We start from the raw sequence: 21,434 nt of genomic DNA, 5'->3' as shown, positions 1-21,434 counted from the left end.
ACATGAATGACCCCTATCTGTGTCCAGGAATTTGTTTATTATATCAGTTGAATACAAAACTTATACTTTGTTTAATCAATTATTAGTCCTGTAAACTAAAGTCTTGACAGATTGAGACCCATATTTATTCTTTTTTTACGCAAAACTGCACTAATGCAGTTGTGCATGAAAAAGCTTCCCGCCAGCTACCGCCATTCTAAGACACCTGCCGGGCGTCTTATTTATGGAATGGCGCAATTCGGCGCAAAGGGTGGGCTTAACGTCATGGAAAATGACATTAGCCGAGTGGGGGTGACTGCATGGGAGAAGGGGGTTTTGCACCAAAAAATTACATTAGGCTGGTTAAAGTGAAAAAAAAAAAAAAAAGATGACTCTAACCAGCCTAGTGCCATTTCTTGATGCAAAACCCACCATACCACATGACTCCTGTCTCATAAAAGACAGGAGACATGCCAACCACCCCAATGGCCAGCACAGGGGACAAGGGTCACCAGGGCATGGCCATTGCACCCTGTGCCATGTATGGGGCCCATCTGAGACACCGTTCAGCATAGCAAATTGCGAGTTGCAATTTGCGAGTCGGAAGGACTCGCAAATTGCAACTCGCAATTTACAACCTACCTACATCTGGCCCTAAGTCCCTACATATCCTGCATTACCTATCCTTTCAACCAAATATGTGCTGTATAATAATTAATGCAAAACACATGTTTTGTAAACACTGAAAACACACCTTTTGTCTATTTGGGGGTTTGGCAGCTGAATAAAATCAGATAAGCAATGATGTGAAAAGGTCTGTAAAACACTCATAAAACACCACTGAAATCCTTAAAAGATAAAAACTGAAAATGGGGCAGCCTAATGTGTATTCTCTGATACCATATACTAACATGGGTAGTGCTATAAAACTACTGTTGGAGGGTGGTACGGAGGGAATCCTTGGAGAAGGAGAAGGAGATAATTTGGCGGGAGGGGCACCAAATACATTGTTGCACTGGGGGCCACCAAAGCTTAAGCTAGCCTGCTCTTTTGTTAATATTTTCATTTGTTTCAATTAGTTTTTGTGCACTCCTTTCACACTGCATGACTATCCTCTTTAAAGGCACCCATACCCTTATATACGCTTCATGGAAGTCTGGTGAATGTGTGTTACTTTAAGGTCTGCAAGTAAGAGTGGTTTGTGACACAGTTTTGACACCTTCAGTCAGTTGTACTTCACCTGCCATATTGCTGAGAGCTTTACATTATTTACATAAATCTTCTCAGGAAGTTACTAAAAGTGATTAATTGCTTTCTCCTCAGTCTTGGGGTTGCCTTTACATTCTCCAAACCTTGAAGTGCAGCCCTGGATCTCCAAACCTTTGTGTAATAGGAGCTACTTATTCTCAAAGAAAACCATCACAAACTGCTAAATTAGTGTTGTAAAATTGACCACATCAGAAAAGATTACATTAATGACCACCATATGCAAGATTACCAGCAGTGATGTGATCACCTCAGCGCATCAGTCACTGTTACGAGCAGTTATTGAAAAAGGCTTTGCCAATTTGGAATACCTCTGTGTAGGTAATACATGTCATCTACAACTGCAGTTCCCTGGCATGAAAGTAATAATATTAGTATTAAGTTTCCCCATATGATTTATCACGTGAAAATCAGCTTTAAATATATTTTGGAAATTCAACCATTTGTCTTCAAACATCAGCTTATGAGTTCTGCAAATAAATGCAATTTCGGCATACCTAAGCTAATTCAACCAAGCAAAACTTTCTGATTCAGAAGGCTGAGATGCACAGAGGAGAGCTACTTACATTTAGCTGGAGAGCAACCAGTAGCTCATGAGCTGGTTTATGTGTACTGTAACAGAGTCAATTTTTTGCCACTGTTACAGATCTATTATGATACTCTTGTATATATAGCGATATTCTGTATCATTACTTCTATCTAATTTTGTTATGAAGCAACTGGTGTAACCTAGTCGCTGCCCGGATTCTATAACTCTAACGTATACTATCTACCAGTGTTCAGTGATACATTTATTTTTCAATTAAACCTTTGCATACGAATTATTTATAGGTTTAGCTAGCCGGAATTTTAGACAGCCGTTGACATTTACGATGTGGCACCCAAATAACAGGTTACTGTTCCTCACCTTCCCTCCCCTTTCTACGAATACAAGGAGGAGGGTACATTAGATATGCTACACAACCTTAATTGGATCCTTTTAATTCAGCCTCCAAAAAAGTAATTGACTGATGGTTGTTTGTGTGTTATTACAATCCATTGTTATACTATACATATTATACATGTTGGTAAAGATAGCAAAGTTAAAGTTCAAATGTTGAATATCAGAGTTTGTGATACGCCTAATACCCTCTGGGTACTATGGTATTAAAGAAGAGGCCGCAGACTCTTGCCTGGCCCCTTCTGTAATATGGATCACACCAGTGTTACATGCCTGTCGGTATGAGCACAAGGATGAGTGTTATATGCAAGGGGGTGTCAACTATGCAGCTGAGGAAATCCTTTGTGTCTGCACCAAATTAGAGTGCAGAGCAAAGCAGCCATCTGGAGGCTCCCTAAGTGAGTGCCACATGGAAACCTGCTCCTTGTAATGGGGGCACAGGAGTCCCAGGGTCTTCCCTAGGCATTCACCTCCAAGCGGGTGCAGTCACGCCGACTGCACCCTTCTGCAGGGAAATCTCTGCCCTCCTTTGAAAAAGATACCTGGTCAACTCCTCCAGTGAAAGGCGGAGCAGCTGCTTGAAACAACTGGTCTGCCTTTCAGTGTTGCGGGCTTGCACCTGCGCTGGGTAACGGCACATTTACTTTGATGCAGTACACCGTTCTGGTCTGCTTCCAGCACTCAAACCCAAGGATGTGCCTTGGACCAGAGTGGGTCTCTGCATGGTATGAAATGCAGCCAACTAGTACCCTGGTCTCAGTAAACTCAATGTAGCCATTATTTTAACTGAGACCGAGATTGTAAGGTCTCTTTTGGACCTATCTCGTGACATCAATTGTTGGGACACAAAATGACATGTAACCGCTCAATATCACTTCTTCCCTTCGATATGTATTTGTTGGAAACCAAGAAGCAGAATCCCATGGCAATACTGAGGCAGTTGTGTACAGTGGGAAGTGTAATCTATGCAGGGCAATCTGCAGAGTACATGGCCTGTACATAGTCAAATTTGCTGTCAACTTAGAGTTGACACTCAACAATGCACACCCTTAGCAGGGGGCAGTAATTCTTAGTTACGGATGTGGATGAAAGATGTCAATAATATGTATGTTATGTATGTCTCTTGGTATACAAACAGTGTTTAGTTCACATCACATCTTAAGTTTTCTCTCATTCATGGCTAGTGCAACACCTGTAAACTGTCACTTGCCTTCTAACATTACAAGAGTACCACTCACCTAAAGATGCATAGAAATAGAGTACAGATGCAACATTATTGTTTCGATCCCATGACCGTGTAGAAGAGAACACATTATTCCAGGAGTCAAAGAATGTGTTTTAACTCTGTTTTTATTTTTCATTTCAGTGTCCTGCACTTGGCCATCATACATCTTCATGCTCAGCTCGTCAGAAACCTGCTGGAGGTGATATCTGGTGGTATTTCAAATGACATCATCAACATGAAAAATGACCTCTATCAGGTACAAAAGGCCTGTAGTGCACATACATCAGCATATCAAGAGCTTTCTGCAGTAATGCATTTATGATAGCTGCCGCCAAAAAGAGTTGAACTCACGAATTTTAATAGCATGTTTCATATGGGCATAGGCAGGACATATGAGCCAAAGTCCTGCCTACAACAAAAGCACATTCTTAACACATTTACTGTTCACCAAAGGCCAACATTCAGCGTGCATGGTTATAGGATGATCCTAGACTGTGAAAATGTTTTCCTGTGTTGTTTGACCTATTTGTGATTTATGGTAAACTGGCCACTTGAGAGCATAATCTCTAACACTTTCTCTCACAGAAAAATAGCAGTGTTCTACCTATTCAAACATAGACCATTTTTTTCAGCTGTTACCGAATTCAATAGATACAAAAAAATAATTTGGGAGCTATGCAAAGGCTCGTATTTCCTCTTTAGTGATTCCTCACATTGTCTCTCATGATTTTCCCTCATGGATGTCCACAATATGAATGGCTCCCCACCAATGGCAGAGCCCTTGAACCATCTGAAAAAGTACAAAAACGGAAAACGGTGCTTCCCATGCACACATAGGGGCATATTTATAATCCCCTAGCGCCACTGGAGTGTCACTTTATGTGACGCTCCAGTGGCGCTAACCACTGCTCCATATTCACAAGGGGTGTAACACCACTTTTTGTGGCGTTATGCCTCCCTGTAAATATGGCCCCCTCTGGCGCAGTATTCTGTGTCAGAGTGGCGTGCAATGGGTGCTGCTGTGGGCATGCCGCACGCCCACAGCAATACCCATTGCATTTTGAGGCTGCCTCAGATTTACGTAATTTTCCATGACGTTAGCCCACTCTTTGCGCCGGATTGCGCCATTCCATCAATAAGACGCCCAGCCTGGGTCTTGGAATGGCGCTAGCCAGTGGTAAACTGTTTCATGCAAAACTGCATTAGCGCAGTTTTGCTTGAACAAAGTATACATTTGGGACTTAATCTTTCTATTCAGAGTGGCACTGACCTGGCGTTTCAGTTTGGACTGTTTCTATTGGAGCAGAACAAGGCTGATTTGCATATGGTTGATGTCTGTCTGTAGTGGCATTGTGGTAAAACAAAATACTACACACAGGAATGTAGCTAGGACAATTGCAAGCAGCAGAAACTTTTCAAATATCCCTCCCCCTACATCAGGGTTTTCCTCATTACTTTTCGGGTTAGGTTGATAACACTCCATCCCACCAAAACTCATGATGCACCTGGACACAGACTTCACCTCAGCCTTTGTTTTTCTCCTACAAGTAAGTGCAAGGGGGCATATAAGTGTAAGAGGGTAGATGTGAAGCATTATAGTGTCTGTGAACTTGAGTAAGGAAATATAAGAAACAGTATAGCAAGTATCATGTGTGTTGCATTAGCTTGCATCTGGGAGATGGGTAGGACACATGAGATTCTACAACACTTTGGGCCATATGTAAGAACACATTTTCCCATAGACACAGAATGGGTAAAACGGTTTGATACATCTGGCCCTATAACCTGTAAATGGATAGTTACAGGTAAGACATTTTTTTTCATCTGCAGCATGTGTAGATGTAGATGACATGCTTTGTATGGACTAAAGCAGTGGCTTCCGAGCAGTAATGGAAGACCCGTGAAACAGTATATTGAAGACAGCTAGTATCACTTTTGCTTCTTGGCATGCATGAGTGTCCCCAAAATAATGTCTGATAAATGTGTGGCTACTATACCAAGAAGCTGCTATGCAGGTGTATGCCAAATGAATTTTGTCTATAAATGTCAGTAGTGTGTGCTTGAGGCACAGAGGGTGATATATGCCTGGCATAAGCGTAACAAATGTGGATGCGCTTCACAATCCACCTGGCTATGACAGAATGATGTGGAGACTGCCAAGGTGAATCTGTGCAAAACCAATAAACAGTTGTTTGATCTTTGTAATAGACTTGGTGGGATCAACATAGTTCATACGTTCTTTCCTGAGATCTTATCTCGTAATGGTCCATCCACACTGCAGATGAGGGGAAAAAAAGCAAAATAATAGACTGGTTGGCATGAAATGGTGAGACAGCGTTTTGCAACTAATCGGAAATAGGTTGGGCCTTTAAGGCAACCTGATTCTTGTGCACCTAAACATATGTTTCCTCCAGGTACAAAGCTTGCAGTTCACTTAGGCAGCTAAAGAAGTGATAGTAACAAGGAAATACATTTTTCAGGGCAGGGAATGCAGTGGACATGAGTGGACAAAGAGGCCCCATACTCCTGGTTAGGACGATGTTAAGGTTGAATGAAGTAATAGATGGCAACCTATGGAGAATGACTGCTTTGTGTCCTCCAACGAAGGCTATAGTGACGGGTATGCAATGCGATGGGTCTCCCATTCGCTTGAGTTAAAGCTATTATCGTTGTAAACGCCTAACCAGACTTTTCTTGCCACATAAAGTGAAAATGAAAAATAAAACAGTTTCACATAACTAACCTGACTTTTCTGGCCACATAAAGTGAAAATGAAAAGTAAAACAGTTCACATAAGCAAGCTGACGGCTGCCATGAGTGCAAAGCAGACACACAAAAGGAAACAGATGTTCGCTCGCAGTGAAACGTATCGGCAAATGTGCAATTATCCATGTAACCTCCAAAAGTGCAGTTATCCATGTAACCGGCAAAAGTGCAAATATCCATGTAACAGGATCGAAGTCATGCAAAGCGCTCGACTAGTGCCTAGCGAGATTGCGCTGCCTATGAAATAAAGAGAAACAGTAGTCCCGAAACCATACCAAAATCATGGAGCCTCGTATGTTTTCACTAGTTGGCCGGTGCACTTGAGGCAGGCTAAACACCGGAAAAGGCAGGAAGTATGCATGCCTTTCACTAATTAAATCAAGTGAATTTTAGAAGGAAAGCCCACTATCCAACTAAACTGATGGGCACGACATGGGCATGATTAAAAGCCCACAGAGATATTTCACCAGGGACAGAGCGCTTTGTGCTCGACCCTAAAATGGACGGGAACTATCCGTTTTGAAGCTAAGCAGTGACAACTGCTAAAGAGACACCTTTCAAAACATGTATGTTCATACGATTACCGAAATGAATGGACAAAGCACTTTCATTTGACCCAATCACATACTCGAGTAGCCGGTTTCCTTGCTTCCCTTAAGGCTTTCTTATACTCCTCTGGACTGTGGAAATTGTCAAGTTCTAGGATTTCAGTTGCCAAATCACAAGATTCGGGGCCATGGGATCTGGATGCTGGATCTGTCTATTGTCTTGCGTGAGCAGGTCTTGATACAGTTGAAGTTTCTTTTGAGGATGAATGGACATAACGAGAAATTAGGGAGAACTATGTCTGCCTTTCCCAAGTGCAAGCAATGAGTAGGAGGTGATTAACTGCCTGCCAGATTTTTCTGATCACATATGTAATCTGTGAGAGCAGGAAAAAACCATAGGTGAGTATATTTGACCAGTTGATCCACGGAGCATTCCACTGTGACTGTGGACTGGGTTACTTATTTAGGCATTTTGTGTTCTCATTTGTGGCGAACAGTTTGATTGTTGGCATGCCCCAACACTGGAAGTAGTGATTGTGTGGATTGTATGTCTATGGGCACATGGTTGTTTTCAGCTGTAAACATTTATGGTGTTGTCATTTCCTGCATTTATACTGGTGCAACTTGCGACTAGCCTTTGTTCTGTGTTTTTTAGACTCCCCTGCATCTGGCGGTCCTAACTAACCAGGCTGACATAGTGGAGAATCTAGTCTCTGCTGGCGCTGATATTGCCCTCCTCGATCGTCATGGGAACTCTGCCTTGCATCTTGCCGCCAAGGAAGGAAAGGCCAACATCTTGGAAATCCTTCTCAAACACAAGAACGTAGCCAAGATCATCGACCTTCCCAATGGGGATGGTATGAGGCCTTTTTATGCCAATAAATGTTTGTTGTTGTGTGTGTATTTCCTCCTCCTCTGCCTATACTTTCTTCCGTTGTGATCTATTTTTATGTTTGTATGTTGCAAGTTTCTGATGGAAAAGTACCAGTGTTTGTGTTTTTTGATTTTTTTAAACAGCTGCTGAAATCAATAGCGGTTAGAAAGTTGCAGCTACTCTGGAAAGTTCAATTTGTACAAATTAACGCATTAAGAGGTGCTTAATAACACAGGAATAATAAGCATGTTGTGCTCTAACAGTAAATAGAAAAGAGGGGATATGCTTGATAACTTCATTTAATTAGGGTTTTCAGTACAGTTAGTCCATTTCCTGATCAATTTCCTCATTGGTAGGTCAGATTTCAGAGAAATCTAGTCAATTGTCTAAGACCCATTGAGGCTGAGGTCTCTTTTTTCATGTTCAACCACTTCATTGCTGTCGTTCTGCGTTAATCCCCCACCGCTGACCCTTAACCCCGCCTTTTTGTTAGCTTTCTTTCGATCACAACTACCCATAGTTGTTTCAGTCTTTCTAAATTGGAATAGGGTGCATTCCCTTCTGTGAGCACTCTCCCATCCCCACCCAAGCCACCACTTTTCTTTTTTTCTCACCCATCCCCATTTCCTGTTGGTAGTTTGGACTTCACCCAAGACTTCCTCACACTATTGGCACTATTCCATGTCTTCTTTAACTGACCATTTGTGAGCGCAGAGATTACCAGTATTGTTTGGTGCTTGCTGGGACGACATGCGGTTGAGGCAACGTCTCCTCCAAAACCAGAATACAAGCAGTGTTGTTCAGGTCGGCCACAGGAGTGCTGCTGGCCAGCAAGTGCTTGCCCGTAATGTATGACAAAGCTAGAGGAATTTCCAGAGACCTGCGGGGGGAAGTAGCACCTTGTGGGGAGGGGAATGTTGTGTCCTGGTAACAGCAAAGTCCAAGTAAGGAACAGAGAAGACATGTTTGTGAGTACTGAGTAACACAACATACCATAGACCCAAGATATCACAAAGGACAAAGATATCTGAAAGTCCTCCATATCTTTCCCACCAGTGAGCTTTAAGCAACCGTAACATACCTGCCACTGCAGACCCCTCATGCAACTTCACCACTGCTGCACAATTTATTCACCTTGAGTCTATGGACTCCTGTGCTTGGGCTAAATAGTGAAGTTTGTCTCTGAAACAGCAGATCCAATGACCTCAACATGGAATACCAAATTGCTTCTCTCTCAAGGCAGTCTCTAAGCAAACGTAGATTCACTGGGCTTTGAATGGCACATCATTAGCAGAACAACTCAGAATGCTAAAATGGCAATCTGCATATTTAGAAATTCCCATTGAAAAAAGTATTCTACTTTATGTGTAACTGCTGTACATGGAAAAACAGTTTGACATAAACCATGCATGCAGATCTGCTGAGTGTGAAATGCTGTTTATTTCCATAATTTAGGGAGGACATTGACATCAATGCATCACCTTTTGTAAATGATGGGCCCTCCCTACACCCAACAAAGGTACTAAATAGCAAATTATGCTCTCTTCTTCTGCAAGCATACAATGTATTTATTTGCACTTATTTGGGGGGGGGGGTGGAATTTGAAAGGACAAGGCATTTCATCCACAAATGGTGGGCACTTTCTATCAAAGAATCAAAATACTTGACTGGGTCGTTAATGGATGCATGAACAAATTGGTTATTGAGACGGAGAGTTAAAAGCTGAGGTAAAAATACAACACCAAATATCGGTAACCTAAATGTCTAGAGGCAAACTTTGAGAAGGAGCGGTATGCTTTGAATGCTCGTAGAGGTGCTGGAGGGACCTAGAGGCATGGTTTCATGGCCTACGAATTGAGCCTTGAGCACCTACATGAGTGTGAGAGGGGGTGGAAGGAAGTTACTGGCAGGCCTAGGGAGAGCCTTCCAGTGCATTTTCTGTGGAAGCGTCTAGGTTTTCAACTGGTACATTGTACACTGAGATTTGAGGGTAGCCAAGAGCTGCTGAGCAGGCAAGCAAAGGTCCCGATTGGATAACACAAGCTTATGTTGCTCCTCAGGTCGGCAGGAGGTAGCCCAGGGATTGTCTAGAACTCAAATCCAGGAACCCGAGCACCACACTGTTTAAATGGTGGGGTTAAGATTAGATGGGGGCCGATCTGTCCAGTGTCAACAGTGTGCGTATGATGAAGCAGATTACTGTCTCTGGGGGACAGAATACCTCCCCAGGGATACAGAGGAAGATGAAGTTTAGGTTCCAGCAGTGCCGCCGCTGGTTTAGAGAAAGGAATTTACTATGAGTTTTAGACCATTGGAAGAAGAGATGTTAGATTACTTGTATTTGTGGAGTTTGAACCCACCAGCCTTCGATTTGATGGAGGTCTGTTTCAATTGAAAGTCAAAGTCCGCACCATGGTTTCTGGCTGAGAGCGAGAATGACAGAGGAAAGATCGGGAGAACAGCGATTATTTGCATAGAATAAGGCAAAGAGGATTTTAGTTCTTTTGTCAGCAACAGGAAATGAAGGGGCAAACAGTTTTGGATTGCTGTAAGAAAGAAGAGGAAAGATTTGATTTCTCTACTAAATTACCAGCCTCTCTATCGTCTCCCTTTGTACACTGTCAGCCTACTTTTTATCTTTTTTTAACCCTCTCTTTCCTCCCTTCTGGTCCCTATAAATACACATCTTCCCCTCCGTTTTATTCCATATTCTTAGTTTTTTTCCTTCACATGGTGGCCCCAAATCAGCTTCGTTTTTGAGTGTCAAGTTTCTGTCTCCTTGTTCTCATGCACCTCTTCCACCCTTGCTGCATTTTTTTCCAACTGTGCTCCTTGCAGTCCTCCCGATTCACCTTTCCTGACACTAAACCTGCTCCTCTCTGGCTCCTCGGGTCCCATCTTCCATGCTGCAGAGCATCCCTTATGTGCTGTAGAAACATGGTAGACACTGTGAAACGAAGCTAGTGTGCTCTTGTAATGAATATTTTTATAAGGGCAGTTGTAGTCTTTTGCAGAGTAACTCGGACCTTTTTAAATGTAGCTTGCTTGTACACCACACTCATAAATATGTGCCACTGAAACAAGACCTCATCACCTGTGGTTTCTTACAGTATGTCTGTCAGAGGTGGCATGGATTGATGGAGGGCGGGAAGTGGGAGAAACAGCTCGGCTGAGGATGAGATCTAGGGACATCTGCTAGGTAAAGCGGACTGGCCTGTGGGTATTTCTGGATGTGTAGCCAGAGAAGAGTTTGGTGTTGATGTCATTGTTGAAGTTTGCAAGCATCCTGATAAAGGTGGAGAACGTGGTGAATCTAGGATTGTTTCCAAGATTTTGAAGACGTACCCTAGTGGCCACAATGGCGGGAGAGGAAATGTATTTGCAAGAACAGAAATAAGTCTACATGTGACCCGAAGCTTATATAAGATTAATTCTGTTACCTACAAACACCCTTCTTCTTGACTACAACTAGGGTCATGTGACAGAAATTACTCAATCACAAACACTGAACACAATTCACAAAACCCCTTGACTGTAAATTCCTGACTTTCATAGACTACTTAAAGAATTCTAGGAGTTACCCAGGGAGTCTACAACTGTGGCAGATTACCAGGATCACTCACGTGCTATATCCTAGTGGATAGCTCTCCTTGGAAAAAACAAGGTTGGGTTCAAATTCACATAATTCATAGGAACTTTCACTTTTAAATGAATGTATTTGTGCATCTCGGTGAAACATAAGAATGTATACAAATCAGGTTTATGACTATAGCCTTTTGTCTTTACATTCTCCACTCTTGCCTTAAACGATGGAGCAATGCCATAAGAAACGGTGCCAGTGATTCAAAAAAGTTGGCAAACCACACTTTTCAAACTGCCTTTGGAAGTGAATGTGTGTTTCTATTTTTTGAAGGATTGAACGGCATTCACTTGGCAACGATGGCCAACAGCATGCCCTGCCTCAGACTGATGATTGCAGCGCGAGCAGACGTCAATGCTCCAGAGCAGAAGTCAGGGCGGACACCGTTGCATTTAGCAGTGGAGCAAGAGAACATCTCTTTGGCAGGCTGCCTTCTGCTTGAGGTGAGTGCCATATTTTTTTTCCAAGCAATATCTATATAATGTGTTGTTTGTAGAAATGTGCCACCGAGGAGATATACAAGAATAGATTAATATTTTTGTAATTCAGTTCTGGAAGTTATTCATGCTTTGCATGGTTTTAGAGACCACTGTTCGAGTTTGCAGTACACTTGCACAGTTATAACAGCTCTTCAGTAGGGGAAAGATCCGTAACAACACGTCCGGAACCACTCCTGCGTTGTTCATGCAAGCGGAACGACGCTTGCCTGAACAACACAGGCCTTTTTCTCTGCTCTAACCATGCATGTCCTGAAAACCTCACATGCGTGGTTAAGGCAGAGAACAAGGAAGATCCATCGGGGGAGGACGTGGTCAGGTAAGTGGGGGTGGGGCAGGTTTGGGGGTAGCTCTTAGGGGTGGGGCGGGGGGTGAAGGGTTTGGGGTGGTTAGGCTATTTTATTTTTTTAAGGGGTGGGGTGGGGGGTCGGTACTATGGTTTTTAGGGCGGGAGTGTGGGGTCGGGATTATTTAGTTTTTAGGTGCGGGGTGGGGGGGTCAGGGTAATTTTGTATTTAGGGTGGTGGGGGTCGGAATTTTAGGGGCAAGGGTTGGGGTAATTTTGTATTTAGGGTGGGTTGGGGGTCGGGTTTTTAGGGGCGGGGTGGGAGGTCAGGGTAATTTTGTATTTGAGGAGTTGGGGTAATTATGTTTTTAAGGCAGGTGGGGGGCAGGTTTTTAGGGGTGGAGGTCAGGGTAATTTTGTATTTAGGGCAGGGGGGTTAGGTTTTTAGGTGCAGTTGGTGGGGGTTTGGGGTAATTTTGAATTTAGGGTGGGTGGAGTGGGTTATTAGGGGTGGGGGTGGTGGGGTTGGGGTAATTTTGAATTTAGGGTGGGTGGAGCGGGTTATTAGGGGTGGGGGTGGTGGGGTTGGGGTAATTTTATATTCAGGGCGGGTGGGGGGTCAGATTTTTAGGGGCGGTGGTGTAATTTTGTGTTCAGGGAAGGTGTGGGGGTCAGGTTTTTTCAGGGTGGGGGGTTGGGGTAATTTTGTATTCAGGACAGGTGGGGGACAGCTTTTTAGGGGCAGGGGTTGGGGTAATTTTTTATATTAAGATGGGTGGGGGCAGGTTATTAGGGGTAGGTGGTCGGGGTAAGTTTGTATTTAGGGCGGGGTGGGTTTTTAGGGGTGGGGAGTCGGGGTAACTTTGTATTTGGGGTGGTGGGGGTTGGGTTTTTAGGGGCAGGGGTGAGGGGTTGGTGTAATTTTGTATTCAGGGCAGGCAGGGATTGGGTTTTTAGGGGTGGGGTAGGGGATCAGGGTAATTCTGTTTTTATGGGTTGGGTAGTTTTTATTTTTGGGGGTGGAGTCGGTTTTAGGGCTCAGGGTGGGTCGGGGTATCAGGTAGGTTTTAAAGGTTGGGGTACTGTTTTTAGCGGCGGGCAGGAGATCGGGGTCATTTCGTTTTTAGGGGTTGGGTTGTTTTATTTTTGTGGTGGGTTCGGTTTTAGGGCTCAGCGTGGGTGAGGGGATATCAGGGTAGTTTTTAAAGTGGGGAGGTCAGGGTGCTTCTGTTTTTAGGGGCAGGGTGGGGGGTCGGGGTAAGTTTGTTTTTAGGAGGTGGGTTGTTTTATTTTTGGGGTGGGGGCCGGTTTTAGAGCTCAGGGTGGGTATTGGTGTAGTGTTTAAGGATGGGGGGTGGGGTACTTCTGTTTTTAGGGTGGGGGTAGCATGCGACAACCACGCATGCCGTTTCCACACGTGCCTTTACTAGGCATGCCTTTACAACAAAAAATTGTTGTAAAGGCATGCGTGGTGAAGGCATGCGTGGAAACAGCGTGGTCGTTGTTCCGACCGCATTGTTCAGACATGCTTGGTTGCCGCATGCATGGTTCCATCATACAACCCTTCAGTAGCACCAGGTAACCGTGGAAAATATTGCATCTTTCTGTCACTGTCAGGGCTCGCTGAGGATCACGATATATTGTTTAGTCTCACTGAAAATGGCCAATTAATATAGTTTATAGTACGGCTTGGAAGGCTGACAGGGCTGGTTTTGTTTTGTGAGCTTGGACTCAATCTGCCTCTAAGCAAAGTGGCTGTCTAAACGGACCTGTGCTCTCAGCTTCCAAGAAAAGGGCACAATGACCATATAAAGGAGTTCAAGATGATGCCAATCATGAGCTGCCTCATCTAGACAATCTTCTTTAGGTGTTCGTTCTCTCATAAAAGACTGAGATGTCTGCTAAACACATCACATCTGTCCAGTACAAACATGAGTATATGTGTGTCCTCTTAATGGAGATAGACACGTTTAGAATTAGAAATCATGCCTATACAATGCTGTTTTATGTTTTTCTTGATGGCATAAAGGCGGTATAATGCTCTAAGTTGAGGATCCAAATATTTCTGAAGGGCTGTGTCTTGCAGCTTGATAGAGTTACACTCATGGAACTATTGTAGTGGAATTCAGTTTCTGAACTATTGTAATGGGATTCAGGGTTGAAACTAGTCTGAGAAATTTGTAGGTGAATACCTGATATGCCACCAGCAAGAGGGTTTTTTCATGTAAAGTAATATTTTATTAACATACGCAACTATATCAACCCCACCAGTGTGCACAGCCCCTGGGCTTGCATGGTATGCGGTTGACCATAGAACCTAAAAGGACCAGGCCCTGCACCCCACAGGGCCTGGTAGGGACAAAGTGCCTGATGGGACAAAAAGCCCACTCATCCAATCAGATTGCTCTATTATTTTAAGTTACAAGTCTGCAGGAGTCCTCCATACCCAGCTGTCTAGATAACTATAACATTTTAACCTTAATTTCTCAAAACACTTTTGAATGGATTTACATCATATCACAAAAAACTCACTTTCTGGGTGAAGACATAGCTTTGTTCCAAATTTGGTGTAATTCCTTCAGCTATTTTGGTGGTAGCTCTGTTGAAAAATCCCTGTGGAAATTGTGTTTTTGGACCCCACTCATTTTTTTCAGACATTAGTTGACCAATCACCCTGAAACTTTCTTAGAAGGCAGTGAGGTAGATGAACCTTTTTTTTAAAGTTTCATGAACACTAGGTGCTAACTAGGTAGTTATAGTTAGGACCGCATTTCCATAGGAAAAGCCATGTACTATGGAGGTAGGGCACCTGTGGAGGAAGGGGTGGTAGGCAGGCCTTGCACCCAGCTACATGTTTTGCATGGCAATGGTCATCTTATGTTAAAAAAACATAACACATTTTCTGAAGAAAACAAAGGTTAAAGTGACGTTTTAGTCAGGAATTGTAATAATATCTTACTTTAAATTAAACAAAACGTTGCAATTCAACAAAAAAAAAAAAAAGGTTAAACAGACGTTATAGTTAAGTGAAAATTTCAGGTAAAACATACCATTTTAAGCAAACCACTGAAATTCAGTAGTAAAATTATCTCAAGTAACTACAATTTCTACCCTAAAGTAAGTTTACCTCTCAGATAACATCACTCATGACAAGGTCTGTAACATCATTGATAACACGACTGCAACATCTGAAATGGCATCATTGATGAAAACACAGTGCTGTGTTTTTCTGTCTGTTCTGCGGATCTGCAATACTGATAAAAATAATTACCTTTTTGGCCCCTGGTGGAGGTCACTCTGAGACCGTGTCCCCCATCTCTTTTTTTTTTTTACTTTTTAGCACAGCAGGGGCATTGAGACCCATATTTATACTTTTTGATGCAAAACTGGGCAAACACAGTTCTGTGTCAAAAAATACAGTGCCAGCTTGCGTCATTCCAGAGCGTCATTCAGGTGCCACATTTATGGAATCCTGCAAGCCGACGCAAAGGGTGGGCTCACGTAAAAGAAAATGACGTTAGTCGGGTGGGGGTGCGGTATGGGAGAAGGGGGTTTTACACCAAAAAATGACGCTAGGCTGCTTTGAAGCAAAAAAATGCCTTTAACCAGCCTAGCATCATTTTCTGATGCAAAACCATCCATGGCACATGGCTCCTGTCTTAGAAAAGACAGGAGTCATGCCCACCACCCCAAACAACACATTTAAGTGGCCTATTCATGTGTTGATGGTTAATGAAAACCTTCTTTCTTTTGATCCGAGAATGCATTGCATTTTTGTTTAATTAGATTCCATAGTGCAAAAGACTTTGCCTTCAATATTGTACATGTTTTCACCTACTAGATACAGATAATTCACTGTGGTATTTAATTTTTACCTTCTTGACACTCCATTTTTACTTTTCAAACTATGGGAGTTATTCCAACTTTGGAGGAGGTGTTAATCCGTCCCAAAAGTGACGATAAAGTGACGGATATACCACCAGCCGTATTACGAGTTCCATAGGATATAATGGACTCGTAATACGGCTGGTGGTAAATCCGTCACTTTTGGGCGGGATTAACACCTCCTCCAAAGTTGGAATAACCCCCTATGTGTCCCAAAACACCGCATTATGAGCTGACAGTGAACTAGTATTTAATGAATATTGAAGGACTCACCAGCCGTGAACAATACTCTTCGGAGTTGAAACGTGTTGATATTTTTGGCATGGATTAAACACTGTTAATTTTGGGGAGAAACAGAGTGCAGTGGTTTTTCTTGTTTTGGAATCATAATTTGAAGAGAATTGGTCTACCTCTTACCACTAGCACTGGCACCTTGAGTACACCTCGTCTGATTTATGGGCATTTGTTTTACATATATATATATGTGTGTGTGTGTGTGTGTGTGTGTGTATATATATATATATACATATATATGTATATATATATATATATATATATATATGCACACACACACACATATATTTTTTTATTATTATTACTATTTTTTACCTAGATAGTTTCCATAGAAAAAGCGTTTTTGACTTGCCTGTATCTTGGGCACCATTTGTGGAATCTTCATGTACTTAGCAAAAAAGAGTGTGCCAGTGATTCGTCTTTCTGGGTGATCCATCAAGCGGAGGCCTAGAAAAAGGGGGTTAAAAAAAGATGCGTTTCCCATGTTAATTCCTATAGGACCCTTCAACACGATCACAGCCCGAATCACTTGATGGAATTACATCAAATTTGTCAGATGGTGCTTCCACTTATTAGGTGTAAATCCATTCAGTAGTTTGGGAAATATTTAAGGGAAAATACATTTGTATATCTAGGGACACGGATCCTTTGCACATAACTATAACTCGTGCCCTAATGTAATTATAAGTCACGCCTTTGCCATGCACAGCTAATTACTCAACATATTATATTATTGGTGATATCTTCTATGGCATCTTTGATGTTATCACTGCAACACTTGTAATAAAATTATTGATAATAAAACTGAGCATGACAAGGGTGTGAGTTATAATTACTTTAGGGTGCAAGTTACAGTTATTTGAAATAACTGTAAGTATAACTGCTGAATTTCTATGGTTTTGTATGAGTAACTTTGGAAAATAACTATATCATCACTGTAACCTTTGTTTTTCCAGTAAATATATATATATACAGTATATATATATTAATGATTTTGTGGTTTATAGATTGGTATGCCTATTTTTCTAGTTAACATTATTATAATTAAATACTATATAAATGCCTTTCAGTGAGCACAGTTTAGTTTTCTAACTAAATAAAAAATCCTTAACAATAACATCCCACTTTCAGATTAATGATCAGTTGTTAGGCTAGTTCTTCTGGGTTTATGGAGGTTTGGCAACTGGATAATTCTTCTGTTGCCTGTCATCCCAGAAACTTTAGGTACCAGATACTAATGTAAGCACGTTGAATGTGAATAATCTGCTTTTTAGACTTTGATCATAGAAAGATTGTGAAGACAAGCAGGCAGGGTTGAAAGGTTGTGTGGGGTTGAATGCATGAATGCTGACAACCTTTCTCACTCTTCCAGGGTTCTGTGGGGACTATGCCTGCTTTTAAACTAGCTGTTGGGTATGAAACATGTGTTGTAATGTTACCATGCATGTGTGGTACCATTTCTGCAGAAGAAACGTTCAGAAAGTTATCTAGAGGTGCTTGACTTTCACTGTTCATTCAAGAGGTCGAGCACATGTACGTTGTTGCTGGTGATAGCTACAGCCATCATGCGATTTCTGTTTTGTATCACTATATGCAATTCTAGAAGCTGTGTGTTGCAAGGTAATGTGGGCGGAATATGTGCCCTAATCAGGTGGGCACATAAGCAACTGCAGTCCTCAATATTTGGGCACAAAAAAGCTCTGAAAGCACAAATAGGTGAGTGGAGCATGGCGGAGGGTTTGACAATAATACATTTGTGGTTGGGTGGGTCATCTTCCAGAAACCATTCAAGGGAAACAGTTAGGACTCTAGTATTACAGTCATTAAGCACAAGGAACAAAGGAACAATAGACTTACTATGAGGTAAGATGTTCTTGGGCAAGGTGCACAGCAGAGGAGTTTTCCTTGTAAGTAATTGATCGTTTCCTTCATGCTTCCAACAGCAGACACAAGCAATGGCACCTTGGTTCTCCCTTGGCAGGTGTCGAATAAGAGCTGCATTCTCGATAAATTCATACAAGGAGTTGGGCTAAGCAGCCACACAAGTATTGGCAGTGCTGTCTCCTTGCTTTTGGCAGTGATCCTCACAGGATGTTTCTCGAGAAGTAAGGCAGGTCCTAAAAACAAAGGACAGTCAATCTCTTCTTTCCTGCATTTCACTACAACAAAACCTGCACAGTCCTTCAAGTCCAGTTTCGTGCTTGGGAGAACAGCCATTGGTGTCCCTGATTTAAATGTTTCCTCATACTGGATGCAGTTACTTCTGGAAGTCAAATGTGAACACATGCTCCTCACTCAGATTTGGCCTCTAGGTAACAAGAATCACATAATGTCAGGGCCATGGTTCTATGGCAATGAGAGGCAAACCGTATCATCTCAACATACTGTGGATATTGTGGAGTCCTTGAGGTTACTAGGTATTAAAAAGATCTCACACTCTGGAGAAATTGAGGGGTTAAACTCATGGCAGACAACCTTGAATTACCTGGAAGGACCAGTGAGTATCCTCCCTGTCTTGGGTGCAGATAAATAGCCTGAACCCAACAACTACATAATCAGCTGCTACCTCCTACTAGTCATCGATGGCCTGAACAGGTAGACAGTAGCCGCTAAAGTTAAGTTAAGCTTATCAATTTGCTGTGATTTCCATTTCGTTCCAGCACTGTCAAATACTCTGCAGGTGAAAAATTGAAAACATCCTTGCATGCCCTGGTGAGGATCTTAGTGCCAGATATTCTATCCATTTCCTCACTCACAAACATTGCGAATGTGAGTTTGCGACTCCAAAAATAGATTTCCAAATGTACGAATTCCATTTTTGAAGTCAGTAAAGTTTTATTAAATCTTAAATTGGGATTGGGACTGAATACTGATTTGGTATTTGGCATGGGTGTATTGTGGGCGACCCTTCCAATTACCAGTCGGTATCCAATGTATCAATAGTTTGTGACAATAGTTCCTGTCACAAAACATCAAAAAGTTACTGACTCCCAGGTTGGGGCAGTGAAATATTTGCAGTGAGGAATGGGCCCCATTTCGACACCATCCCCTTTGTGAATTTTTTTCAAAGTTTTAACAGGAGTGGAGTAGACTACTCTGTGTCTCCTGTGCCGGAAACATACCAGTTAAGTCAGAAAATATTAAATTAAGAGCAGAGCAGCTCAGTGCTTTAGGTTCAGGATCTTTATGCTGTATAACCCTCAAAACAGTAAATAGTAGCATAAAAGAAGCACACATAAATACTTAAACTAGTAAAACAATATTTGTTTTGTTCCGTTTCAACATTGGATCAAAATATTAATAAATGAAAGAATAGGTAAAAATAAAGCCAGCGTGGAGCATAACTTGCTACCAATTTAGAGGGATACCTGTTCATATCAATTTCTTCATAGTGGTGCTCTCAATAAAATTCAAGACTGCACAGCATAGGTCTCTCGAGGAAAGTCTTTGTAAAAACTCTGTAGCAGGCAAATATTGTTTAAAACCAGCCTTATGCAGTACGGGAACTAAAAAGGCTGATTTGTGGCTTAAATATAGAGGGCAAAAAAGTGACAAATGTTTTGCTTTGAAACATGGTTGACAATAACATGGAGATAAATCGTGTTTCCATGAGCCTTGTATGGAAAAAGCAACTTTAAAATGTATGAGATTCAGTCTAAAAGATGTTAAATTAAAACAATGGCTTGGGTTCTCAAAACCAAGTCTAATATGGTTTGTCATGTTTAATCGTGATTATAGAGACATACACCTCCATAGACTTCAATCTCAGCACATTGCGTAATCTTTTATTCATGCAGAGCTGTTTGGCTAGATTTCACAATATCTTTAGCATCACTTTTCATCAATGAGGGATGTGAAAACATTTCCATCAGCCCTACTTTAATGAATAGTGCGTTTACGTAAATCAGCCACAGTATTTTATTCATATTTTGTAAGGATAGACAATGTCTGATGCACTCTCTCACAAGTTGTGCTTCAGGATTCAGACAACATTTAATCCATAAGAAAAGTGGGGCAATTTTTATCTGGTCCTCCACGAAGGACAGGCCCAACTCTTCATGGCTGATCAAATTTGCAGTGTTTTTAGGAACAGCCAACAATCTGTATGCAAAACTGTTTTCGATGGGCTGCAGTCCATCCACATTTCGGTACCCCCAGACACCAGCCCCGTAAACAGCAGCCAAAATACACTCTGTGCCTCATTACAAGTCTGGTGGTCAATGGACCGCCAGACTCGTGCTGTTGCTCAGAAGGCCACCGACAGGGGCGGTCCCACCACCACACTATGACCGTGGCAGAGCCACCAGGGTCTGAACGCCGGCACCGCCAGGTGCTACAAGCATCTCTGCTCTCCGGATTACGACCCACGTTTCCGCCAACCTTTGCATGGTGGTCCCACTGCCATGCAAAGGCTGGTGGAAAGGGGTACCGGGGCCCCATTGGCCCCCCTGCACTGCCCATGCACTTGGCATGGGCAGTATAGAGGCCCACATGGACAGCCCTGTCCTGCTTTTCACTGCTTGAAATATGGGCAGTGAAAAGCACGACGGGTGCTGCCACACCCGACGCACTGAAACATTGCTGCCGGGTCTCTTACGAACTGCTGTCAGTGTTGTGGTGTGTTCCTGCTGGGCCAGCAGCCTGCCAGCCTAGCAGGAAACTCGTGATAGGTACCGCGGAGGAACGGGCGCATATGCGGTCATTCTGACCCAGGACTTCGGCAGGCGACCTCTGCCGCCCGCCAAAGTCATAATGAGAGCCTTTGTCCTGAAAAAAGTAATAATTTCTGGCAATTGTCTATGGTTTAAAATTCTTGCAAAACGGAAGATCAATTCTATATTCCTTGCCATTTGTTGAGATTTTATTAACATGTGTGCTTTCCTACTCAAATTGGAACTAAAAGTTAGATCTAAATAGTTCAAACATGTTGCCCTTTTTAGTATAGCCCCCCCATCCTAAACTTGATTTTTGTGTGTTTAGGCCCACAGGTCATAGGGAGTCATTACGACCTCGGCGGTCTTTCTGCAAGACCGCTGAGGGATGGCCTGTGCAGGCGGTTTGCCGCTCGGCGTATTATGACTGTTGGCTGCTCTCCGTCGTTATTCCGACGGAGAGCCGCCAACAGCCATACTTGCGGGCGGCGGGGAAGTGGAGGTTGCTCCACCTCCACTGCCACGCCAACAGAACACAGCCCAGCGAATCACGTCCTGTGATTCGCCATGGCGGTGTTCTGT

The 21,434-nt window shown here is 42.7% G+C and overlaps 1 protein-coding gene across 2 annotated transcripts in view; it reads left to right on the top strand.

Annotated features, from left to right (window-relative positions):
- Positions 1 to 21,434, top strand: part of NFKB1 (nuclear factor kappa B subunit 1) — a 360,666-nt gene that overhangs the window by 309,304 nt on the left and 29,928 nt on the right. For both annotated transcript variants that reach the window (XM_069230208.1, XM_069230209.1), the window contains exons 16-18: positions 3,552 to 3,666; positions 7,380 to 7,581; positions 11,512 to 11,681. In XM_069230208.1, coding sequence (XP_069086309.1) covers positions 3,552 to 3,666; positions 7,380 to 7,581; positions 11,512 to 11,681 — 487 coding nt within the window. The remainder of the gene's footprint in view (positions 1 to 3,551; positions 3,667 to 7,379; positions 7,582 to 11,511; positions 11,682 to 21,434) is intronic.

The sequence above is a fragment of the Pleurodeles waltl genome, chromosome 1_1, assembly GCF_031143425.1.
Source record: "Pleurodeles waltl isolate 20211129_DDA chromosome 1_1, aPleWal1.hap1.20221129, whole genome shotgun sequence".
NCBI classification, from domain to species: Eukaryota; Metazoa; Chordata; class Amphibia; order Caudata; family Salamandridae; genus Pleurodeles; species Pleurodeles waltl.
The sequence above is the reverse complement of the archived record's forward strand: the minus strand, read 5'-3'. Positions and strand labels throughout refer to the sequence as shown.